General features: G+C 35.6%; 1 protein-coding gene across 3 annotated transcripts in view; it reads right to left on the bottom strand.

The window, feature by feature from the left end:
- The window catches only part of GALNT13 (polypeptide N-acetylgalactosaminyltransferase 13), an 800,956-nt gene that overhangs the window by 112,718 nt on the left and 665,378 nt on the right, over positions 1–22,860 (bottom strand). For all 3 annotated transcript variants that reach the window (XM_072612002.1, XM_072612001.1, XM_072612003.1), the window contains one exon: positions 20,651–20,790. In XM_072612002.1, coding sequence (XP_072468103.1) covers positions 20,651–20,790 — 140 coding nt within the window. The remainder of the gene's footprint in view (positions 1–20,650; positions 20,791–22,860) is intronic.

Here is a 22,860-nt window from a genome sequence, read left to right as displayed (position 1 = left end):
GGAATTTGGCCACAATGTTCCTAGGAGCTTCTCTTTTTGGATCTCTTTCAGGAGGGGATTGGTGGATTCTTTCAATATTTATTTTGCCCCCTGCTTCTAGAATATCAGGGCAGTTTTCCTTGATAATTTCATGAAAGATGATGTCTAGGCTCTTTTTTTGATCATGGCTTTCAGGTAGTCCCATAATTTTTAAATCGTCTCTCCTGGATCTATTTTCCAGGTCAGTTGTTTTTCCAGTGAGATATTTCCCATTATCTTCTATTTTTTCATTCTTTTGGCTTTGTTTTGTAATTTCTTGGTTTCTCATAAAGTCATTAGCTTCCATCTGCTCCATTCTAATTTTTAAAAAACTATTTTCTTCAGTGAGCTTTCGGACCTAATGGAGGTCCATTTGACTAATTTTGCTTTTGAAAGCATTCTTCTCCTCATTGGCTTTTTGAACCTCTATTGCCAATTGAGTTAGCCTATTTTTCAAGGTGTCATTTTCTTCAGCATTTTTTTAGGTCTCCTTTAGCAAGGTGTTGACCTGTTTTTCATACTTTTCTTGTATCTCTCTCATTTCTCTTCCCAGTTTTTACTCCACCTCTCTAAGTTGATTTTCAAAATCCTTTTTGAGCTCTTCCATGGACTGATCCCACTGAATATTTATTTTGGATGTTTGGGATACAGAAGTCTTGACTTCTATATCTTTCCCTGATGGTAAACGTTGTTCTTCTTCATCAAAATGGATGGGAGGAGATATCTGTTTACCAAGAAAGTAACCTTCTATGGTCTTATTTTTTTCCCTTTTTTGGACATTTTCCCATCCAGTTACTTGACTTTTGGGTCCTTTGTCAAGTGTAGGGTATGCTCTGGGAATCTGTGAGATCTCAGTTCCTCCATGATGGCACTATCAAGTGTGCACTTGTCTGGATGCAGAGAGGGATTTTTACATCCAGAATCTTAGCAATTACCTCTCCACAGGTACCTAGCCTCCAATTTGACCAAGTCAGCACTGGGAGTTGATTTTCAGATTAGCTGGATGGGCAGGGATGCCGTTCAATGTGAGACAAAGACCAGCTTGGGGACGTCCTCCACCCAGGGCTGAGGTAAGACTCAGCCCCTCAGTTCCCCCAGGGGTTTTTACACTCCAACAAGGAGTGGTCTGTATGGGCTTCTGTGTAGCCTCTGTGGCTGCTGCCTGCTGCTGGAGCTATGGGAAGGCCCCTCTCCCCTCCTGGCCAGCTAATAAAACCCCTTCACTGACCTTTGGCACCTGTGGGTTGAGGGATCTGAGGCCCTGCTTCTATGACTGGAGATTCCACCCCAAAGTGTCCTCCTCCCAGAGTCTCATGGCACAGCGCTGCTTGGCCAAGGCTGGGCTGGGTTCCATGCTCAGCTCCACGTCTGGTGTAACTGATGTTTCCATGGGCTTTTCAGGTTACTGTGGGCTGGAAATCTCCTCCACTCTCTTGTTCTCCACTTCTGCTGCTCCAGAATTTGTTGAGAGTCACTCTCTACAGGTATTTTGTGGGCTGTGTGGTGAGACCCTCTGTGTGTCTTTCTAGTCCACCATCTTGGCTCCCACCCATCCATCTTACTCAGCCTCTCTTTTTACCCTATCCCTGTTCTTTATTTTACCCACCCCTATAAAATTCCCTCCCCTATCTTCTCCCCTACCGTCCTAATCTTGCTTTATACACCCTTTTCTCCCACACTTTGTCCCCAAGTTTTCTCAACTCTCCTAGAAGTTCAGAAGACTTCTAAACCTCTTCAGATGTGCTCTCTGTTTCTTGTTCAATCCAGATGAGAGTAAAGTTTCCAACATTACCAGCCCTCCATCTCCATATGTTTCCTTTGTATTAGTTCTCCCTTTATTTTACATTTTATGAGACAATTGATCCTTTTTATCTTTTCCTACCCAATGTTGCTTTTTAGAATCACTCTGTCTACATAGCTCAGATAGAATCTTTCCTTTAAATTACCTTAGTAATGACAACAGTTTTAAGTATACTAACATTTTCATGTATCATAAGTAAACAGTTTAATTTTATCACTTCCTTTTAATTAGTCTTTAATGATCTCCTTATATTTCTTCTGAATCTTTAATATGTTTTTTCCACTGAGTACTGCTTTTTGTTGTTGTTACAAATACCTGAAAGTCTTTCAGTCCATCAAATATCCTTTTTTTCCATTCAGATATATACTCAACTTTGCTGAATAAGTCATTCTTGGATGCAACTCCAGCTCCTTTGTTCTTTGATATATAATATTCCAAGACCTGTGGTCTCTGAGTACAGAAGGTGCTAAATCTTGTGAAATCCTGACTGTTTTTTTCTAAAGTATGTAAATTGGTTTTTTTTTCAGTTGCTTGCAATATTTTCCATTTAACCTGACAATTTTGAAACTTGGTTATGACATTCCTGTAATTTGTCTTCCTAGGATCTCTTTCAGGTGATGATTGGTGGATTCTTTCTATTTCTATTTTACTTTCTTGGCCACTACACAGAAAGAAACTTATATGATGACATTAAAACCCAGAATGATGAAAATAAACAACTCTTGAGAGAAGAATGCTGCCTATCAGATTGCTTCCAAATGAGTTAGCAGTGTGATGTGGGAATATGACATAAAATGTGACTACTTTCAGCAAATGATAAAATTAGTTACTAGGGCCCCTTGATAATCCCTTAATAAGCAAAGTTTGAAGCACACTTTAGTACCTTGACTACAGTTGATACCTCCAAATGAATAACATATCCCAAATACAAACATCAGTTGAAGGATAAGTTATATGTAATTAACTCAGAGATTGACAGAACACACATCTGCTTCCAAGCCAGTAATATCCCATTATGTCTGCTAGTGGAACAACCTTGATGGAATGGTTTGTTAAGCAAGGAAGAGGATTATTTTTAATTGGTTACCTTGATATTGCTAATGATGACTGTCAAAAATAACTTTCCAGGTAGGTAACTGGTACTGTTAGAACTTTGGTTCCTATTTTCAAATTCTATCTATATGCTTTCAGGATTCACTTTAGCTTTTGTTCTATGACATATTTCCAGAGGACCAGCAAATAAAAGACAAGACAATGGACACTGCATCATTATTGAGAAAACTAATTTCCATGGTATTTCATGAGGAGGTAGCACATTTTCAGTTTTCATGATGTCTAATTTCTGTTCATCATTATTTGCATAGAAGACATTTATGTACTTTTTACTTTTTTGAAAAAAATGGGATTTTAAATAGGTGAGTTTATCTCAATGCTTTTTTCTTCCTCATTCTTCATGATATTCATCAATTTCTTTGTCACTTAACCAGAAATTCACTAATTTGTGCTTTGTCTGCTGAATTATGTCAGAAATGGGCAATGCCCTTTCAAATTGAAAAGAGTAACTCATTATTTATATTTGCATTTAGAAAGCACATACTTGGAATTTATTCTAAAGATAATTATTCCTAAACTATTAGTTTAAAAATTACTCAAATATATCTTTATCCTCCAAACTCACATTATTACATTTGTATTATTATTACATTGCATAGGTTAATCTCATTTAGTTTCCCTTTACTCTGTGATGAAATAGATATGTACCTTAGAGACCAATTACATAATCTTTTAAAAATTATAAATGCAGGGGTGGAGCCAAGATGGCAGAGTAGAAAGACGCACATACACATAGCTCTGAACCCACAACCCATAGAACATCTGTAAATAGCAACTCATTGCAAATTCTGCAGGACCAGAGGCCACAGAACATTGGAGCGAAGGAGATTTCTGTTCCAGAGGGACCAGCAAACCTCTCACAAAAGGTCCTTTGCACAGAGGACTGGGAGCCAAGTACAGCCCTGCCGCGGCCGCGGCACCGAGAGGAGCAGATCCCAGCAGGCTTCAGGGATGGAGTCTCCAGCAGCTGCACGTGTCCCTCCACCCACAGGTGATGGGGGTTGGTGAGAGGGTCTCTTTGGCCGGTCAAGAGGGGAGTGGGGTGCCCCCATAACTCAGGCACCCTCGGGAGGCAGAAGCGGAGGTGGGAGCAGACGGGGGCTCCCAAAGCAGGCAGGAGCCTGGATCCATTGTTGAAGGCCTCTGCATAAACTCCCTGAGGGAACAGAGCCTGTGAGGGGGCCCTGCCCTGACCTGAGGAACTGAACTTAATCTCACACTGAATAGCAGCCCTGCCCCCACCAAAAGCCCTGAGGCTGGAAGCAGCATTTGAATCTCAGACCCCAAGTGCTGGCTGGGAGGATCAGGAGGCCAGGTGGGTGTGAGGAGAATATTCAGAGGTCAAGTCACTGGCTGGGAAAATGCCCAGAAAAGAAAAAAGAAATAAGACTATAGAAGGTTACTTTCTTGTTGAACAGGCATTTCCTCCCTTCCTTTCTGATGAGGAAGAACAATGCTTACCATCAGGCAAAGACACAGAAGTCAAGGCTTCTATATCCCAGCCCACTCAATGAGCTCAGGCCATGGAAGAGCTCAAAAAGGATTTTGAAAATCAAGTTAGAGAGGTGGAGGAAAAACTGGGAAGAGAAATGAGAGACATGAAGTCAAAGCATGAACAGCAGGTCAGCATGCTGCTAAAGGAGACCCAAAAAAATGCTGAAGAAAATAACACCTTGAAAAATAGGCTAACTCAATTGGCAAAAGAGGTTCAAAAAGCCAATGAGGAGAAGAATGCTTTCAAAAGCAGAATTAGCCAAATGGAAAAGGAGATTCAAAAGCTCACTGAAGAAAATAGTTCTTTCAAAATTAGAATGGAACAGATGGAGGCTAATGACTTTATGAAAAACCAAGAAATCACAAAACAAAACCAAAAGAATGAAAAAATGGAAGATAATGTGAAATATCTCATTGGAAAAACAACTGACCTGGAAAATAGATCCAGGAGAGACAATTTAAAAATTATGGGACTACCTGAAAGTCATGATTAAAAAAAGAGCCTAGACATCATCTTTCATGAAATTATCAAGGAAAACTGCCCTGGGATTCTAGAACCAGAGGGCAAAATAAGTATTCAAGGAATCCACAGATCACTGCCTGAAAGAGATCCAAAAAGAGAAACTCCTAGGAACATTGTGGCCAAATTCCAGAGTTCCCAGGCCAAGGAGAAAATATTGCAAGCAGCTAGAAAGAAACAATTCAAGTATTGTGGAAATACAATCAGGATAACACAAGATCTAGCAGCTTCTACATTAAGGGATCGAAGGGGGTGGAATATGATATTCCAGAAGTCAAAGTAACTAGGACTAAAACCAAGAAGCACCAACCCAGCAAAACTGAGTATAATACTTCAGGGGAAAAATTGGTCTTTCAATGAAACAGAGGACTTTCAAGCATTCTTGATGAAAAGACCAGAGCTGAAAAGAAAATTTGACTTTCAAACACAAGAATCAAGCGAACCATGAAAAGGTGAACAGCAAAGAGAAGTCATAAGGGACTTACTAAAGCTGAACTGTTTACATTCCTACATGCAAAGACAATATTTGTAACTCTTGAAACTTTTCAGTATTTGGGTACTGGGTGGGATTACACACACACACATGCACACACGCACACACACATAGAGACAGAGTGCACAGAGGGAACTGAAGAGGATGGGATCATATCTTCAAAAAAATGAAATCAAGCAGTGAGAGAGAAATATATTGGGAGGAGAAAGGGAGAAATGGAATGGGGCAAATTATCTCTCATAAAAGAGGCAAGCCAAAGACTTATTAGTGGAGGGATAAAGAGAGGAGGTGAGAGAAAAACATGAAGCTTACTCTCATCACATTCCACTAAAGGAAGGAATAAAATGCACACTCATTTTGGTATGAAAACCTATCTTACAATACAGGAAAGTGGGGGAGAAGGGGATAAGCAGGATAGGGGGGATGATGGATGGGGGGATATGGGGAGGAGGGAGCAATTTGAGGTCGACACTCATGGGGAGGGACAGGATCAAAAGAGAATAGAAGTAATGGGGGACAGGATAGGATGGAGGGAAATATAGTTAGTCTTATACAACACAACTATTATGGAAGTCATTTGCAAAACTACACAGATTTGGGCTATATTGAATTGCTTGCCTTCCAAAGGGAAGGGGTGGGGAGGGAGGGAAGTAAAGAAGTTGGAAGTCAAAGTTTTAGGAACACCTGTCGAGTATTGTTCTTGCCACTAGGAAATAAGAAATACAGGTAAAGGGGTACAGAAAGTTATCTGGCCCTACAGGACAAAAGAGAAGATGGAGACAAGGGCAGAGAGGGATGATAGAAGAGAGAGCAGATTAGTCATAGGGGCAATTAGAATGCTTGGTGTTTAGGGGGGGAGAGGACAAAGGGGGAGAAAATTTGGAACCCAAAATTTTGTTAAAATAAATGTTAAAAATTAAATAAATAAATTAAAAAAAATTATAAGTGCAAGAAGATTTTATTCAAGCAGTTAGGTGGTGCAGTGGATAGAGTGACATGAAATCAGGAAAATCTGAGTTCAAATGTGACTTTAGATACTTCTGAGCTGGATGAAAGTGAGCAAGTCACTCAACCCTGTGTGTCTCAGTTTCCTCATTTGTAAAATGAGCTGGAGAAGGAAATAGCAAAATATTTCAGTATCTTTAACAAGAAAACTCCAACGGAATTGTGAAGTTAGACATGACTGAAATGATCAAACAAGAACCACAAGATTTTATTATATGCTTTCTATTCCCTTCTAAGATGTTGGATAATGGGTGTAGATATATGACCAATGAGGAACTCCAAAGAAGACTAGGAGTAAAAATAAGTTAATAAGAGGAAGGGAAGAAGGTCTGATCATGTGGCAAAAGTAAGTGATGAAAGGTGGACAGCCACAGTGTTTCACTGTCATTATTTGGCTATTAGGAGAAGGTGCATAAAGACTCTCTCACAATATATACATCCCCTATAGTGAACTTAAAAGGATCATAGGATTAGAATTGAAAAAGACTTTTTTAGGCCATCAAATTCAGCCCTCATGTTTTGCAAAACAGAAAACAAAGGAATATAAATGGTAAGGTGACTTTCCCTATTTACAAGTAAATGTCTGATTTAGGAATTGAACCTAGATCTTCTTGACTTCACGTTCACAACCCTTTCCTCTAGGCTATGGGAGCACATTGATAAACACTGTACAGAATGGGGCAAGATGTGTGCCTTTCAATCTGCATCACTGGAAGGAACTCCCAAATTGGTGAGTTCAGGATACTCTTAGAGTAATTTCCGTTTAATTAGTAATATAATAGGAATAAAGCTGTTTGAATTTTTTAGATACTAAAGACAAAAAGTGAAATTCTTTGCTTTGGCCGTAGAGTTGGGAACTTGAGCATGGCTTATTATACTTAGATTTTGATAGGATACATTTAAAACTCCCAAAGATGATTAGAAATAAAATTAAACAAATCCAACTTTTTTTCCCCAGTATAACTTATCTATCACAAGTCCTAGTAAAAACTCAGTATATGCCAAACTGGAATATCATTTATTGCTTTAGCTCTGTCAGTACATGAACTGAACCTGAATCAAAGTAACTTAAGGATAATCAGAAGTAAGAAAATGTTAAAAATGATAATAAAAAAGCACATTGTATTCTAAAATCCTCTTACTCTCTACATATCTTTAAAGGTTAACACGATGAGAAAAACAAACAAACAACATACACATATTCTGCTATTCAATGCACATCTATAGTTTTCATTATTTAGAGCCAATTACAGAGTGATGGAGATACATTTGGAAATGAAATCATTGGCATACAGAAAAAAATACATTAGGTTATATTCAATACCTGAAATGCCATAATTTCAAAGTTTATTAGCCTACAGTATATATTCTATGCTGTGTAAAGAAAGCATAATCATCTCAACAGCTTGTTGATCATCTGTAGGTAGGATCAAGTTGTGTTACATTTTTCATTTGCCACCATTGCCACCTGCCTACAAATTTCTAAGAATTTCTTGGATGGCTATGTGAATATTCACTCTGGTTTTACTCGTAATTTTTGCTTCTTGGTTCAACGGCTCTGAATATGCTTTTTTAAAAAGTTTATTAGTATATACTTTAGTATATATCAAAGTGTAATGGGAACTGTAAGAGAACCAAGAGACTTGTGCTTCTCATCAAGTTGTGAATAGGTTAGTTTGTAATATGAGACATAATTAAAGAAAATGACTTGAAAACAGACCATGAAATAAATGTGATTTTGGTTTTTATACCTTTAGTAACTCAAGTTTTCATTCTTTCTGTTCCCTCTGCCAAGTCTTTTGTAGAATAAAACATAAGTTCCTTGAGGAGATTTTTGTCTTTTTATCTATTCTTAGTGACTATACAAACATACACATATATGCACAAAAAATATCAACACATGCTTGTGTATACACATCCGTTATGTATGTTTATATATACACGCATCTATATAAATATTCAGATATGTAATGTACCTACATATATACACATATATTTATATTATATATACATTATATATATATCTTATGTGTTTATATATGCATGTGTGTTTACATACCCCACATCCTGTATATATGTAAGGTCTAGAAATCTGCTTTCATTGGATTAAGGACATTTTGGTGATTAAACCCTTCTTAATGCAGTTCAGCATATGCTTTATAATTTAGAATTGTAGCATATTTCTTGGGGCACTGAGAAGTTAAATGATTTGCCTAGAGTCACAAAGTCAGAATGTATCAGAGGCTGGTCTTCAATCCAGGCCTTTCTGTCACAAAAGTTGCCTCTCTAGTCATTAATTCAAAGAGTTAATCATATCACATACAATTTCAAAATGTTTAATTGCATTCCAATTTTAGAACATAGATTCCATCCTTACCTTAGTTTCCAAAATGGCATTACTCTAAATTAATCTCTCCACCCACCAAAACAAACACATAAACATGGAAACTTGTTTAGGACTGACCAGTTTCTTCCAACCTAGAGGCAAGGCATTCCTAGTTGGGAGAGCAAGGCTTCAACTCTGACTTTGTCTATCTTTACATTTACCAGATTAGGGAGACAGACTTACTAAAAATGCATAAGCTAAAAGGTTAGTTAAGTAAAGAATTTAGTTACACAGTCAAATTTCATCTCCTCATTATAATTCACTTATTGAGACTAAAAGACACATGCTGGGGGTGGCACTAAAATGGCTGAGAAAAGACATGGACTCAACTGAGCTCTCTCCATCCAAAGTCTCCAAGAAAAATATGAATTGGTCTTAAGCCATGGAAGAGCTCAAAAAGGATTTTGAAAATCAAGTAAGAGAAGTAGTGCAAAATTTGGGAAGATAAATGAGAGTGATGAAAGAAAATAATTAAAAATAAGTCAACTACTTGCTAAAGGAGACCCCTAACAATGCTGAAGAAAATAACATTGTAAAAAATAGACTAACCCAAATGACAAAAGAGAACCAAAAAGTCAATGAAGAGAAGAATGCTTTAAAAAGCAAAATTGGTCAGATGCAAAAGGAAGTTCAAAAGCTGAGTGAAGAAATTAATTCTTTAAAGATTAGAATGAAGAAGATGGAAGCTAACATCTTTATGAAAAATCAAGAAATTATAAAACAAAACCAAAGGAATGAAAAAATAGAAGACAATGTGAAACGTCTCATTGGAGAAACAACTGACCTGGAAAATAGATCCAGGAGAAACAATTTAAAAATTATGGGACTGTTTGAATACCATGATCAAAAAAAGAGCCTCGACAGTATCTTTTAAGAAACTATCAAGGAAAACTGCCTTGATATTCTAGAATCAGAGGGTAAAATAAATATTGAAAGAATCCATTGACTGCCTCCTGAAAGAGATCTCAAAAGGAAAACTCCTAGGAATATTGTGGCCAAATTCCAGAGCTCCCAGATCAAGGAGAAAATATTGCAAGCAGCCAGAAAGAAACAATTTGAATATTGTGGAAATATAATCAAGATAACACAAGATCTAGCAGCTCCTATATTGAAAGATCAAATGGCTTGGAATATGATATTCCAGAAGTAAAAAAAAAATAAAACTAGGATTAAAACCAAGACTCATCTACCCTGAAAAACTGAGTATAATATTTCAATGGAAAAGGTAGTCATTCAATGAAATAGAGGACTTTCAAGTATTCTTGATGAAAAGACCAGAGCTGAATAGAAAATCTGATTTTCAAACACAAGAATTAAGAGTAATATGAAAACGTAAATAGGAAAGAGAAATCATGAGGGACTTGCTAAAGTTGAACTGCTTACATTCCTACATGGAAAGATAATATTTTAATTCTTGAGACTTTTCTCAGTGCTAGGGTAGTTGAAGGGATTACATACATATAGACAAAGGGTAAAGTGTGAGTTGAATAGGAATGGAGGATATCTAAAAAAATAAAATCAAAGGGTGAGAGAGGAATATATTGGGAGGAAAAAGGGAAAAGCAGAATGAGGCAAATTATCTCTCATAAAAGAGGCAAGAATAAAGCTTTTTCAATTCAAGAGAAGGGAGGGGAGGTGAGAGGGAAAAAGTCAACCTTACTCTCATCACATTTGGCTTAAGGAGGGAATAACATGCGCACTCCATTTGCTATGAAACTATCTTACACTACAGGAAAGTAGGGGAGAAAGTGACAAGCAGGGGGTGAGGAGATCATAGAAGGGAGGGCAAACGAGAGGAGGAGGTAACTAGAAGTAAATACTTTTGAGGAGAGATAGGGTCAAAAGAAAGCATAGAATAAATGGAGGGCAGAATAGGATTGTGGGAAATATACTTAGCCTTCCACAACATGAATTTTATGGAAGTCTTTTGCATAACTACACATATATAACATATGTTTAATTGCTTGCCTTCTCAGTAGGGATGGGTGGGGAGGGAAGAAGGGAGAGAAGATGGTATTCAAAGTTTTAAAAATGAATATTAAAAATTGTTTATACATGCAACTGGGAAATAAGATACAGAAGCAATGGGGCATAGAAATCTATCTTGTCCTCCAAAAAAAAATAGAGATGGGGATAAGAGAAAGAAGGGGTGTGATAGAAAGGAGAGCAGATTGGGGAAGGGGTAATTAGAATGCAAGCTTTTTTGGAATAGGTGGAGGGGAGAGATGGGGAGAAAATTTGGAACTCAAAATCTTGTTGAAATGAATGCTGAAAACTAAAAATAATTAAATAAATTAGAATTAAAAAAAAATAAAAAATAAGAAACCAATCATGCCCTTTGACCTAGCAACAGTGCAACTAAGACTATATCCAAAAAAAGATAAAATACAAGAAAGGAAATGGACCTATATACTGTATTAGCAAGCACACTAGAACACAGGGTGGGCTGCTAACACAGGTTCTTTGATCTGCTTTTCTAAAGGAAAGACAACTTTAAAGGGGTTAATGATCTTACTTTAATTAAACAATGCCATAAGATCAGAGAGATAAACAACGCAGAAAGATCAGAAAGATATATAAGTGTACAGGAAAGATTCAATAGACAGAGATCCAACTGTCTAAACAGAGTAATAGATATCTAATCACCAGACCTGGGAGCACCACCATCTGGGTTCACAAAGCCACGGGGCTCCTTAACAACAGCTACCCAGAATCTCATCTGGCCACATCACAAAGAAACAATTTTCCCATTAGTGAATCCCAGAGGAAAATACCAACCTCCTAGAATATATAACAAAGACTCAGTGCCTGATTGGCTCAGCGCTGAAAATCTTGAAAATCTATCTGCCTCAGCACTTAATTAGATCCATGCAGCCCAGAGACTGACTGGCTCTGTATCAGGGCTCTATGTGACTCAGAATGTGTCACAACTGTGAACAGGGCTAGAGCACAAAGCAGAAAGGCATCTATGATTGAATTGCCTGTGTACCTTTGGACCTGGGAATTCAGCCCAATGTTTCAAGGGAAAAAGGAACACATGGTCACATAGGCCTATTAATGAACAGGGAAGATCATATATTCTATTAACCTTATTACCTACCTACATATACATACATATATATGTATGTATGTATGTATGTATATGTATATATTTATATATACACATACATATGTATGTATATACACATATATGCATACATACAAACATAGAGAGATGGGTATGTTTGAATGTATGTGTATATGTGTTTACATATATGTATGTATGTAAATATAAACTTATACATATATAATATACACATATGTACATTCATATATATAAATATGTATATTTATAACAGCTCTTTACTGGAAGTTGGAAATTGGGAGGATGCCCATCAATTGGGGAATGGCTGAATTGGGCAATGGCTAAACAAATATAAGATTATGATGGAATATTATTGTGCTATATAAATTGATGAGCAAGATAATGTCAGAAAAGCCTGGAAATATTTACATGAACTTATGTAAATTGACAAGTACTGTTTACAAAGTAACAGCAATATTGTAAGATGGTCATCTCTGAATAACTTAACTATTCTCAGGAATATAATGATCCAAGAAAACTCTGAAGGACTTATGATCAAAGATAGCATTCATCCCTAGAGAAAGAAGGGATGCTATCTGAATATAGATTGAAGCACACTTTGTTACTTTATTTTCCTTAAGTTTTTTTTTTACTTTTGATCTGTCGTTGTTTTGTTTTGTTTTGTTTTGTTTTTTACAGCATGACTAATACAGAAATGTTTTACATGACTACACATATATAACCAATATTGAATTACTGGTTTTCTTAATGAGGGGTTGGGGTGGGGTGGGAGAAAGGGAGAGAATTTGGAACTGAAAAGTTTTTAAGCAATTTTTAACATTATTTAATATATAACTGGGGGAAAATAAAATGCAAAATAGAACTGTAAATCAATACAACTATTTTGCAAGTCAGTTTGGAATTATGCAAATAAAGTACCTAAAATGTCAATAATAAAATAAAATAAAAAGCATATATGATTCATTAGTCTACTTAAAGTTTTTAATTCAAAGTAATTGCTCACTTTTCAGATCATATAATTTATAGGAAGGGTAAAACTGTATTTTAATTATCTCTGAAGATAAAAGCAGACAAAGGTACTAGTGTTTTGGTAACAATGATACAAATTTTTGAGATGGGAAGTTACAAAAGAAAAGCAAAGTAGCTAGAAAACTAATTATTTGCCTTTTTCCTAGTATCACAGCAAATAATTTATAAATGCTTTTTGTTAAAGTAGTGCTATACTATATCTATTTCATATCAAATGTGAATAGTAAATATTTGGGATTAAAAACTCCTAAATTAAATTTGCAATTGAGAAAAGCAAAGGAACAGAGCATAAAGATATTACACTGTTGTATAAACGGCAAGTCATTTGGGTATCTGATAGAATTTAGGCTCAGGCATTTTAAATGAAAATAGAAATATATGAAGACAATCAACTTTTTTATCTATCAAAGTTTAGTGACAGGCATAAGAAAGATGAAGTTTTGTTAAAAAGGATTTAATCATATTGTTTTTATCAATAACTAAATCTAAGCTTGTTAATCAAATGGCTTTCCTTAAGTACACATGTATATGGCTTCATTTTTTTCAAAAAGGGTTGTTTGCTTTTGTGCTTTTCTTTTTCTATTTTCATAGAAATAAATGTGTGTAAATGTATATATGGATTTGTGGAGGGCACATTTTTAAAGAAAATAGAAAACAATAGAACTATAATAGTATGGCATAATTTAGGACTAAGCCCCTCTAGATTAAAGAAATATTAGGAACTTTACAAACATGATACAAAAAAAAAATTCAAAAATCTTGTGGTTTCCCTTAAAAAAATTTTTCTAGAAGTACCCTCAGCTTCTTTAGCCAACATTTAAGATTCTCTAATCTATTAAAGAGAGTAATAGTACCTATAGTTGCTGTGGGAAGGGATATTACCTTTTCAATACTCCATCCCAAAAAGACTATGAATAATGTTACTGTATATTTTAAAGACAATATAATTTTCAGGAGAAGAAATTGAAGTTGATATTAGATAAACAGAGGGAATTCTTTTAAATTAAAGTAGGGAGTTTTACTCCATTAGTCTTCATCTAAGATAAGATACTACAGTTCTTTAAAATACATTATCTGTATTATTTTGGGGGAGATAATTTTGGTTTCCTTGAAGCAGAAGGGGATAACTTTATGTAACACACACAATTTGGCTATAATTTTTAACTTCATTTGAACTCCACAGAATGCTAAGGGTTTATTCTAATAAACCAAGAAAACATTTGATTCCTATGGAGTCTTCACAAGTGATTCCCTTCAGCAATTAGTATTGTGGGGAAGAAAATAGGAAGAATCATTTTGCAGCTTCTTCATAGACTACTTCCCCACCTGATGTTCTAAGAGTAGAAAGTCCTTGCCCCTGCAAATGGAGAAATAAAATACAACAAATGATGGAAGGACATGCAAAGTGAATGGTTTTACTCACTTTTGCAACAACTATTTGTTGTTCTTGGATGAGATCCTTTAGTTTCATCTAGATCAGCTTTCCAATTAAAATACCTCTGAAGTACTACCTCACACCAATGTGATTGACTAATATGACAGGAAAAAGAAAATTCTATAGGGATGTGGAAAAATAGGGACACTGATGTACTATTTATTGATGGAATTGTGAATTATCCAAACATTATTGAGAAGAATTTGGAATTATGTCCAAAGGTTGATAAACTCTGTATACTCTTTGACCCAGCAATACCACCACTAAGAGATCAAGGAAAATGGAAAAGAATCAATACATACAAAAATATTTTTAGTACTGCCTTTTGTGGTGCCAAATAATTGGAAATTGGAGGAATTCCAATTAATCAAGAAATGGCTGAACAAGTTGTGGTATATGATTATAATGCAATACCATTATGGTATAGGAAATGATGAGTGGGGTGGTTTTAGAAAAAAACATCATAACAACATTACATGCACTGATTCAAGGTGAAGAGAGAAGAACCAGGAGATTATTGTACTCAGGAATAGCAGTATTGTATTGATGATCAATTGTGAAAAACTTAGCTACTATAGTCAGTACAATGATCCAAGACAATTCCAAAGGACTCAGGAAGAAACACATTATCTACATCTAGAGAGAGAACTAGCTTGTATGCAGACTAATGCATACTTTTTTAAAATTTAATTTTCTTCCTGTTTTTTGCAACAAGGTTAATTTAGAAATATACAACTGCACATGTATAATTGATGTCCAAGTACTCGCCTTCTTAATGGCTTGAGAAGGGGCTGGAGGAGGGTAGAAAATTGAAAGCACAACATTCTCAAAAATGAATATTAAAATAATTTTAAAAAACCAGAAGGACTGTTTTCAAAATTGTAAACATATTCAGTCACTTCTCCTTGGCTCCTGCTTTTGAAAATGAATGTTTCCTATTTTGATAACAAACTCCACTAATTACATTCCAAATATTCCCATTTTTTCTTTTGGTTAATCATCTTGTTTCTCTTTTTCTCTCTTTCCTGTGAAATACTTTACTTATAGATACTAAGTTGTTGCTGAATGCTCCTGATTGTCTCTGTACTAAAAAGGGTTGAAAAAGTTATTTAAACAAAAAGCAAGAAATATGTAGACTAGGGAACTGATGCTGCCGTTACTGAAACATGTATCATAATAATGCATTTCTTTGAATTCAGTTTGACTTCTATATTTAACCCAAGGCATTAGATCCCTAGTGATAGGTTCATCTCTATTCAGATGCCCCATTCCACTAAGCTGAGAGAATTCCCAGATAATTTGGTGACAGTGGTGGTGTAGCTGCAAGTCCCTCTATTCTAGTGAAGTTATCAAACATCTGGGACAGCTTGAGCCTGCCTAAGTCACAGATTTTATCTATATTTACAACTTCCCATGGTAACACTATGTCCTCCTCTGACTCACTGGGAAGTAAGAATTATTTTCTCCAAATTTCTTTTGTCCAAAGGAAACCAGAGTGAAACACATATAAAGAGATGCCAAAGAGTGATAATTCAATTATTTATTGGTTATGACTTTATAGGAAGGACATTGCTATCCTGGAAACAACCAGTCATAAATGATTGAGCAAATCTGGGATTGCTCATCTTGATTGGGGAACACATTTCCCCAAATTTTTCATCACGAAGGCAGAACACAAAGCCCAGATCAGGGAAACTGCATGCTTTAAGAGACATATCTTTTCTCTGGTCTATGCCAGAGCAAAGACTAAGACTTTAGTAAAATCATTCCTCAGTGAAATTAACAGGAGAAGCAATTTAGTTGTGTTGCTGAATTATATGAGTGAAAGCAAATGATTGTGAAAGAGGCTGTATAAGCCCAACTCTACATAGAGACAAAAATCCCTCTTAGCCTGAAGGAGACTTGTCAATTACTCTTAAAGCAACAGTTCCTGGATTCAGTTATTTATGACATAGCCTGTGGGTTGAATAACTAGTCAATACATTTATATTAAGTGACTATAACCTAGACCATTTGGTATATTTATTATATGGCAAATCCTATTGTCAGGCATGTAAGTAAACTCTCCTGCTATGTGGTCCCAATACATGGCAGCTCCAGTCCAGATTGTGGACAAGGGGGACCAAATGGAAAATGAAAATATTCAACAAAGCATGGGGTCACTCTTTGACTATTTTTTTCTTTTTTAAATGTCTGTAGTGCATTCTCTGAAGGAAGGTTAGAACAAGAGTAAAAGTTAGGGGAGAGAGAGAGGAAAAGAGAGAGAGAGAGAGAGAGAGAGAGAGAGAGAGAGAGAGAGAGAGAGAGAGAGAGAGAGAACCAAAATGGCACAATAGAAAAGCATTCATCTAAGCTGCTCCAAATTCCCTTCCAAATCACTCTAAAGTAATTCCTCATTTTGATGTCTGGAGTGGCAGAACCTACAAAAGGTTGGGTGAAACAATTTTTTAGCCTAAGACAGGAGGTCAGCAGGAAAGGTCTGTTTCATCAGGGGAATGGTGAACTAGAATGTAGGGCAGATCTCCCAGTACAGTACTCAAATGCATCTGTACTGGCAGCAGTAGCAGCTTCAGTAGGTTTCTGCCTGAAGACAGTGGTGGGGGAGGGGATTTGGGGGGGTAAAAGAAACTGGTTGGAAGGAGATTGCAAACAAAAAGAGACAGAAAAAAGAAATTTCCTTTAATATAACTGCAGACAATATAAAACACTTGGGAGTCTACTTGCCAAAACAAACTCAAGAACTATACAAAACACTTTTCACACAAAGAAAGTAAGAGCTAAACAACTGGAGAAATATTAACTGCTCATCAGTAGGTCAACTCAACATAAGAAAAATGACACTTCAACATAAATTGATTTACTTATTAAGTGTCATATCAAATTATCCAAAAATAAGATATTTTGGGGTTAATGAGTTAGATCTTTATTTATTTCACAAAGCTAGCACAATTTACTTTTGCTCCTGTGAAGTTTTCATTTATGATTTCTTCAAATATAGCTTTAAAAAAAACTGGCTTAAAAAAACCATTGTGACTCAAATGGAACTATTTGACTACTCTTTCAAACCCTAATTACACTGACTTGCAATGTATGGTCAAGATTAACCCCTTGATTAAGCATTTTTTTGCTCATTGTTTAGAATTTGATGGCTTAGATTGAATGTAAATAGCAATTGTTTTCTGTTCTGGCCAGAAATTCTAAAGGTCTTCCTTTCCCAGACTGGTTCTTTTGTGACCACAAATTAAGTTATCGTTTATCTTAATTCTTACCTAACCTTAGTCATTGAATGTACATTGCCTCAGACAAACTGAGACCTCAGAAAAACCTCAGTTTAGAAAGATCAAGGTCACTCACACAATCCTGTGCAAGAAAAACCAGTTTTCTTGACTTTTTGTCTTGCCCCTGGACTCTGATAATTCTGGAAGAGAGAGTGAGGCTGACCGACTTTGTGGAGCTCAGCCTCACTTAAATCCATATCCTGAGCAAGTCGAAAGATCACTATCATGATGTCATTCTTTGAGAATGAAGGATAAACAACAACTCCAGAGACATCAAAGGAAAAGGACCTATATTACAAACAATTATTTATAGCAGCTCTTTTTCTGGTAACAAAGAATTAGAAATTGAGAGGATGCCCATCAACTGAGCAATGGTTAAAGAAGCTGTGGCATATGATTGTGATAGAATACTATTGTACTCTAAGAAAAGATGAGCAAGATGCTTTTAGGGAAAAAAATAACATGGGAAGTTTTACATGATCTGATGCAAAGTGAAAAGAGTAAATTCAGGAGAATAATGTACACAGTAAGAGCAATATTTTATGATTATCAGCTGTGAATGACTTAGTGATTTTCAGCAATGCAATGATCCAAGACAATTCCAAAGGTCTTATGATGAAAAATATTTATCTATCTCCAAAGAAAGAACTGATGGAATCTGAATGCAGATAGAAACATTTTTTAAGCTTTATTTTTCTAGATTATTTTTGTTGGTGGGGTTGTCTGTGTTTCCTTTTGTAAAGTGGCTAACATGGAAATGATTTGCATGACTGCTCTTGTACAATCTTTATCAAATGGCTTCCCTTCCCAAGGAGTAGGGAGGGGAGTCAGGGAGGGAAAGAGGCTGGAACTCAATTTTTTTAAAAAAATGAATATTAAATAATTTTACGTGTAATTAAGAAAAAATAAAGTAAAACATTTTGGAAATAAGTTTTATGTGTGTATGTTTTTGTTTTATATAATTTGGAGTATATTTTGTCAGTATTTTTTGTATTCTTTGTCCTGGTAATTTCAGCTGACTTTTTTCCAGCAGTCAGATCAACCAAAGGAAAAAAAAAAAGGATGAAAATAGTGAGATCATTTATGCTGAAAGTTTCAAAGGACAGAGTCTTATCTCTGTGTTTGTGATTTCTGCCAAGTTGAGAATGTAAAAAGAAAGATAAGAGAGAAGGGTATCTTCCCCCCTTTGCAGAAATATATGGCCCTACAAAGTAAAAGAAACTAAATGTTTTTGAAATGTAATCTCTCTAATATTTACTTTCAAATTATGACAGTGTTGCTTTCATATTTTTATATACTACATACTGAAATATCCAGCTAATTTTGGGGGAATACAGCTCCACAGGATTGTTTAAAGTGCAGACTTTGTGGGATTCTTAGTAGGTGAGTTTTCTCCTTATCTTGCCTAAATTCAACCTCCACAATTTTGCTACTGCCTTTTCCAAACCATGTTTCTTTTCCCCTCACCCTTACTTTCTAGATTTTCTTTATAAATGTCTTCCTCCCTCACAATGTTCATTCTTTGAAAGCAAGGTTTGTTTTGCTTGCTTGCATTTGTATCTCCAACATTTAGCACGTGCCTGGCATGTACCAAGTGCTTAGTAAATCCTTTATATCTTTTGTCAATCCTTCCTTTTCTTTACCCTCCATCTCTGTTCTCTTCTCTAGCTTCTTCCTCTCTCTAATGAACAACCACAAGGAAGATGAGGCAAACTAAGAGATATTTGAAACCTCATTTGTATATAAATTTAAATGTGTTTATTATAATTATCTTCCTAATCCTATTATAGGGAATTTATTAAGAAGGAATATAATTCCATTTTTGACTTAACTATTCTTAAACTTATTTGTCACTACCTTAGCTCTTCAGAGCAATGCAATGATCTAACATAATTCTAAAAGACATACGACAGAAAATGCTATCCACATCCAGAGAAAGAAGTAGGGAGTCTGAACATAGATCAAAGCATTCTATTTTCTCTTTCTTTTGTTGTTTTATGTCTTTCTCATGGTTTTTCCCTTTTTTTTCTGATTTTTCTTCCACAATTTTACTAATGTGAAAATATGTTAAATATGATCGTACATGTATAACCTATATCAGATTGCATGACATATTGGGGAAAGGTGAGTAGAGGAAGGGGGAGACATTTAGAACTTGAAATCTTATAAAAGTGACTATGGAAAACAAAACAATAATAAATATAAAACCAAAAATATTTGTCACTCCTTTATATGAGAAAGGGATAGGAGGTAAATTTGTTTGAGGTAATTTACATGTAAAATTAAAATAAATTATACATGTATAACCACAGTATCAAGCTTATTTGCTTAAGATGCTCATCACTGGTGAAGAATAATTATTTGGTCCTCCATGCCTCCATTAGGGATCATGTTACAGATAGGTTAGGAGAGGAGAGGATAGGTAATAAGTCTTCCATCTGCTGACTCTGAGAGAAGACACATGGGATTCCAGGTTTTCTTTAGGGAGATGTACCAGGAGAAAAAGAAAGACAGTAAGAAGAAGTCATTTACAAAGGAACTGGAAGAAAAAAAATCTATTTTCCCAATCTCTTCTCAAGGCTGCCCCTTAAGCAGTCATGGAACATTAGATTATCATTCTACACAAATGAGGAGAGTATCATGCAAAAGGCTTTGAGCCTGGTGTTTTATTCATATAAGTGAAGAAATAGGGACAACCACATTTCTCTAAGATTAACAATATTTTGGAAGAGAATAAAATCACTGGTGTGAGAAACTTCTATGACTTTTAGTGATTCAACTTCTGTTACTGTTCTAGGGAAAAAATCACTAGTAATAAAAATCTTCATGGTGTCTGGACAAATCCTTCAAAATGAAAGTGAGACCTGATTTAAAATACATCAAGTTTGAGACTCCATAAAATATTTTCCTAACACTTTGAAAAGAAATTAGCTATTTTGAAATAACTCTATTCACAAAATACACTTAAAAGAACTGGAAAAAGTAACTCATACCTCACCAAGTGAGTAATACCGTCTTGGAATCTGGGAGTCTGGGTAAATGTTTTCTAGGTACCAAGAAAAGGGCTTACACTTCAAATTTTCTCTTAGCGCTTTTCTGACCGATACATCTCCATAATCCACTTTGACAACACCTAGAATTTTTCAGAGAAACACATAAATTAGTTTATAGTCTCTTTGTAGCAAAAGTAACCAAAAAATGTCACTGATCACTTTAAATATAATTTTTAAACTGCTATAATTACCGTTCAACAAGATTCAATTGTATATGCAGTTGCTACCATAGTTGACTCTTTTATCATGATCTAACTTAGCAAATTAAATGTTGAATGGAAAATTTCCTTACTAATTAGAATTTGCATTTTCTCTCCAGTTCTTATCTCTAAGAACCCTTTGTTTCTTGGAAAAGATCATTAATTAAGTGAACATTCTTGCTAATTCAGTAACTTAGAATCAAAGACAACTGAATTCCATGATGATTTCTTTACATGAAGTATTTTCACAAAACAAACAACATTTTATAGTTTTTTTCTTATTTTTCTACAATAACATAGATGTACCATTTAAAAAAAAATATTCAGGGGTGGAACCAAGATGGCAGAGTCAAAACAGGGACTTCTAAGAGTTCTCCCCCAAAGCCAATCAAATACCAGTAAAAATGACTCTAAACAAATTTTATAGCTATAGAGCCCACAAAATGACAGAGTAAAATAAATTTCCAGCCCAAGACAACCTGGAAAGTCAATAACATCTTTCTCACTGAGCAGGGACTGGAGTGTAGTTCACAATACATTGTATGTAACAGCTAGAGTAGGCCTCAGGGGACTGAATCATTGACAGCTGTGGAAGTTTCCATACTTCTCAACCCATAAACCCCAAAAAGGTCAGAAGGAAAACACCATGGAATCTGGGTGAAAGAGGAGGTAGTCATCTGGTCAGGTCTGACCCCAGCCCCAGGGAATTGTGGGTGGTGGTGTCAGCAGTCCTCAGCAAAAGCAACAGCACCAGCAGAGGCTGCTTCTGGAGCTCTTTGTCCACATGTAGTGTGTGTGTGGGGGGGTGTCAAATGGTTGATACAAAATCTCTGAAGTCTGGAACAGTACACTCATACCCACCCCCATCACCACTGGAAGTGGTGTTCCACCTTGACAAAGATATAGAAAGTCAAATGTTTGCCTGGAAAGATGAGAAACACTGTAAAAAAAAAACAAAAAAACAGCAACAACCACCAAAACCTCAGAATATAGAATCTTATTTTGGTGACAAGGAAGATCAGGGCATGGAACCAGAGGAGGACAGTAGACTCAAAGTTCCTACATCAAAAGCCTCTAAGAGGAATATAAATTGGTCACAAGCCATAGATGAAATCAAAAAGAATTTTTAAAATCAAGTAAGAGAAGTAGATGAAAAAATAAGAAGAGAAATGAGAAAGATGTAAGAAAATCATGAAAATCAAGTCATGAGCTTGCTAAAGGAGACTCCCCAAAAATACTGAAGAAAATAACACCTTAAAAAATAGACTAACTCAAACGGCAAAAGAGGTCCAAAAAGTCAATAAGGAAAAGAATGTATTAAAAAGCAGAACTGACCAAATGGAAAAGGAGGTCCAAAATATCACTGAAGAAAATGACTCCTTCAAAATTAGAATTGAGAAAATGGAAGCTAATGACTTCATGGGAAATCAGGAAATTTTAAGAGAATCAGAAGAGTGAAGAAATATAAGACAATGTGAAAACTCATTGGAAAAACCACTGTCCTGAAAAACAGATCCAGGAGAGATAATTTAAAAATTATAGGACTAACTGAAAGCCATGATCATAAAAAGAGCCTAGATGTCATCTTTCAAGCAAAACTGTCCTGATATTTGAGAACCAGAGGGTAAAATAGAGATTGAAAGCATCCACCAAATGCCTCTAGAAAGAAATCCAAAAAGGAAAACTACTAGGAATGTTGTAGTCAAATTCCAGAGTTTCCAGATCAAGGAGAAAATATTGAAGGCAATCAGAAAAAAACAACAATTCAAGTATTGTGGAAATACAATTAGGATAACACAAGATCTAACAGCTTCTACATCAAGGGATCAAAGGACTTGGAATATAATACTCAGTAGGCCAGAGGAGATAGGATTAAAACAAAAAATGACCTACTTGGGAAAACTGAGCATAATCCTTCAGGGGAAGAAATGGAAGTTCAATGAAATAGAG

The sequence above is a fragment of the Notamacropus eugenii genome, chromosome 5 (assembly GCF_028372415.1).
Source record: "Notamacropus eugenii isolate mMacEug1 chromosome 5, mMacEug1.pri_v2, whole genome shotgun sequence".
NCBI lineage: Eukaryota > Metazoa > Chordata > Mammalia > Diprotodontia > Macropodidae > Notamacropus > Notamacropus eugenii.
This window is presented reverse-complemented; position numbering and strand designations above follow the sequence as displayed.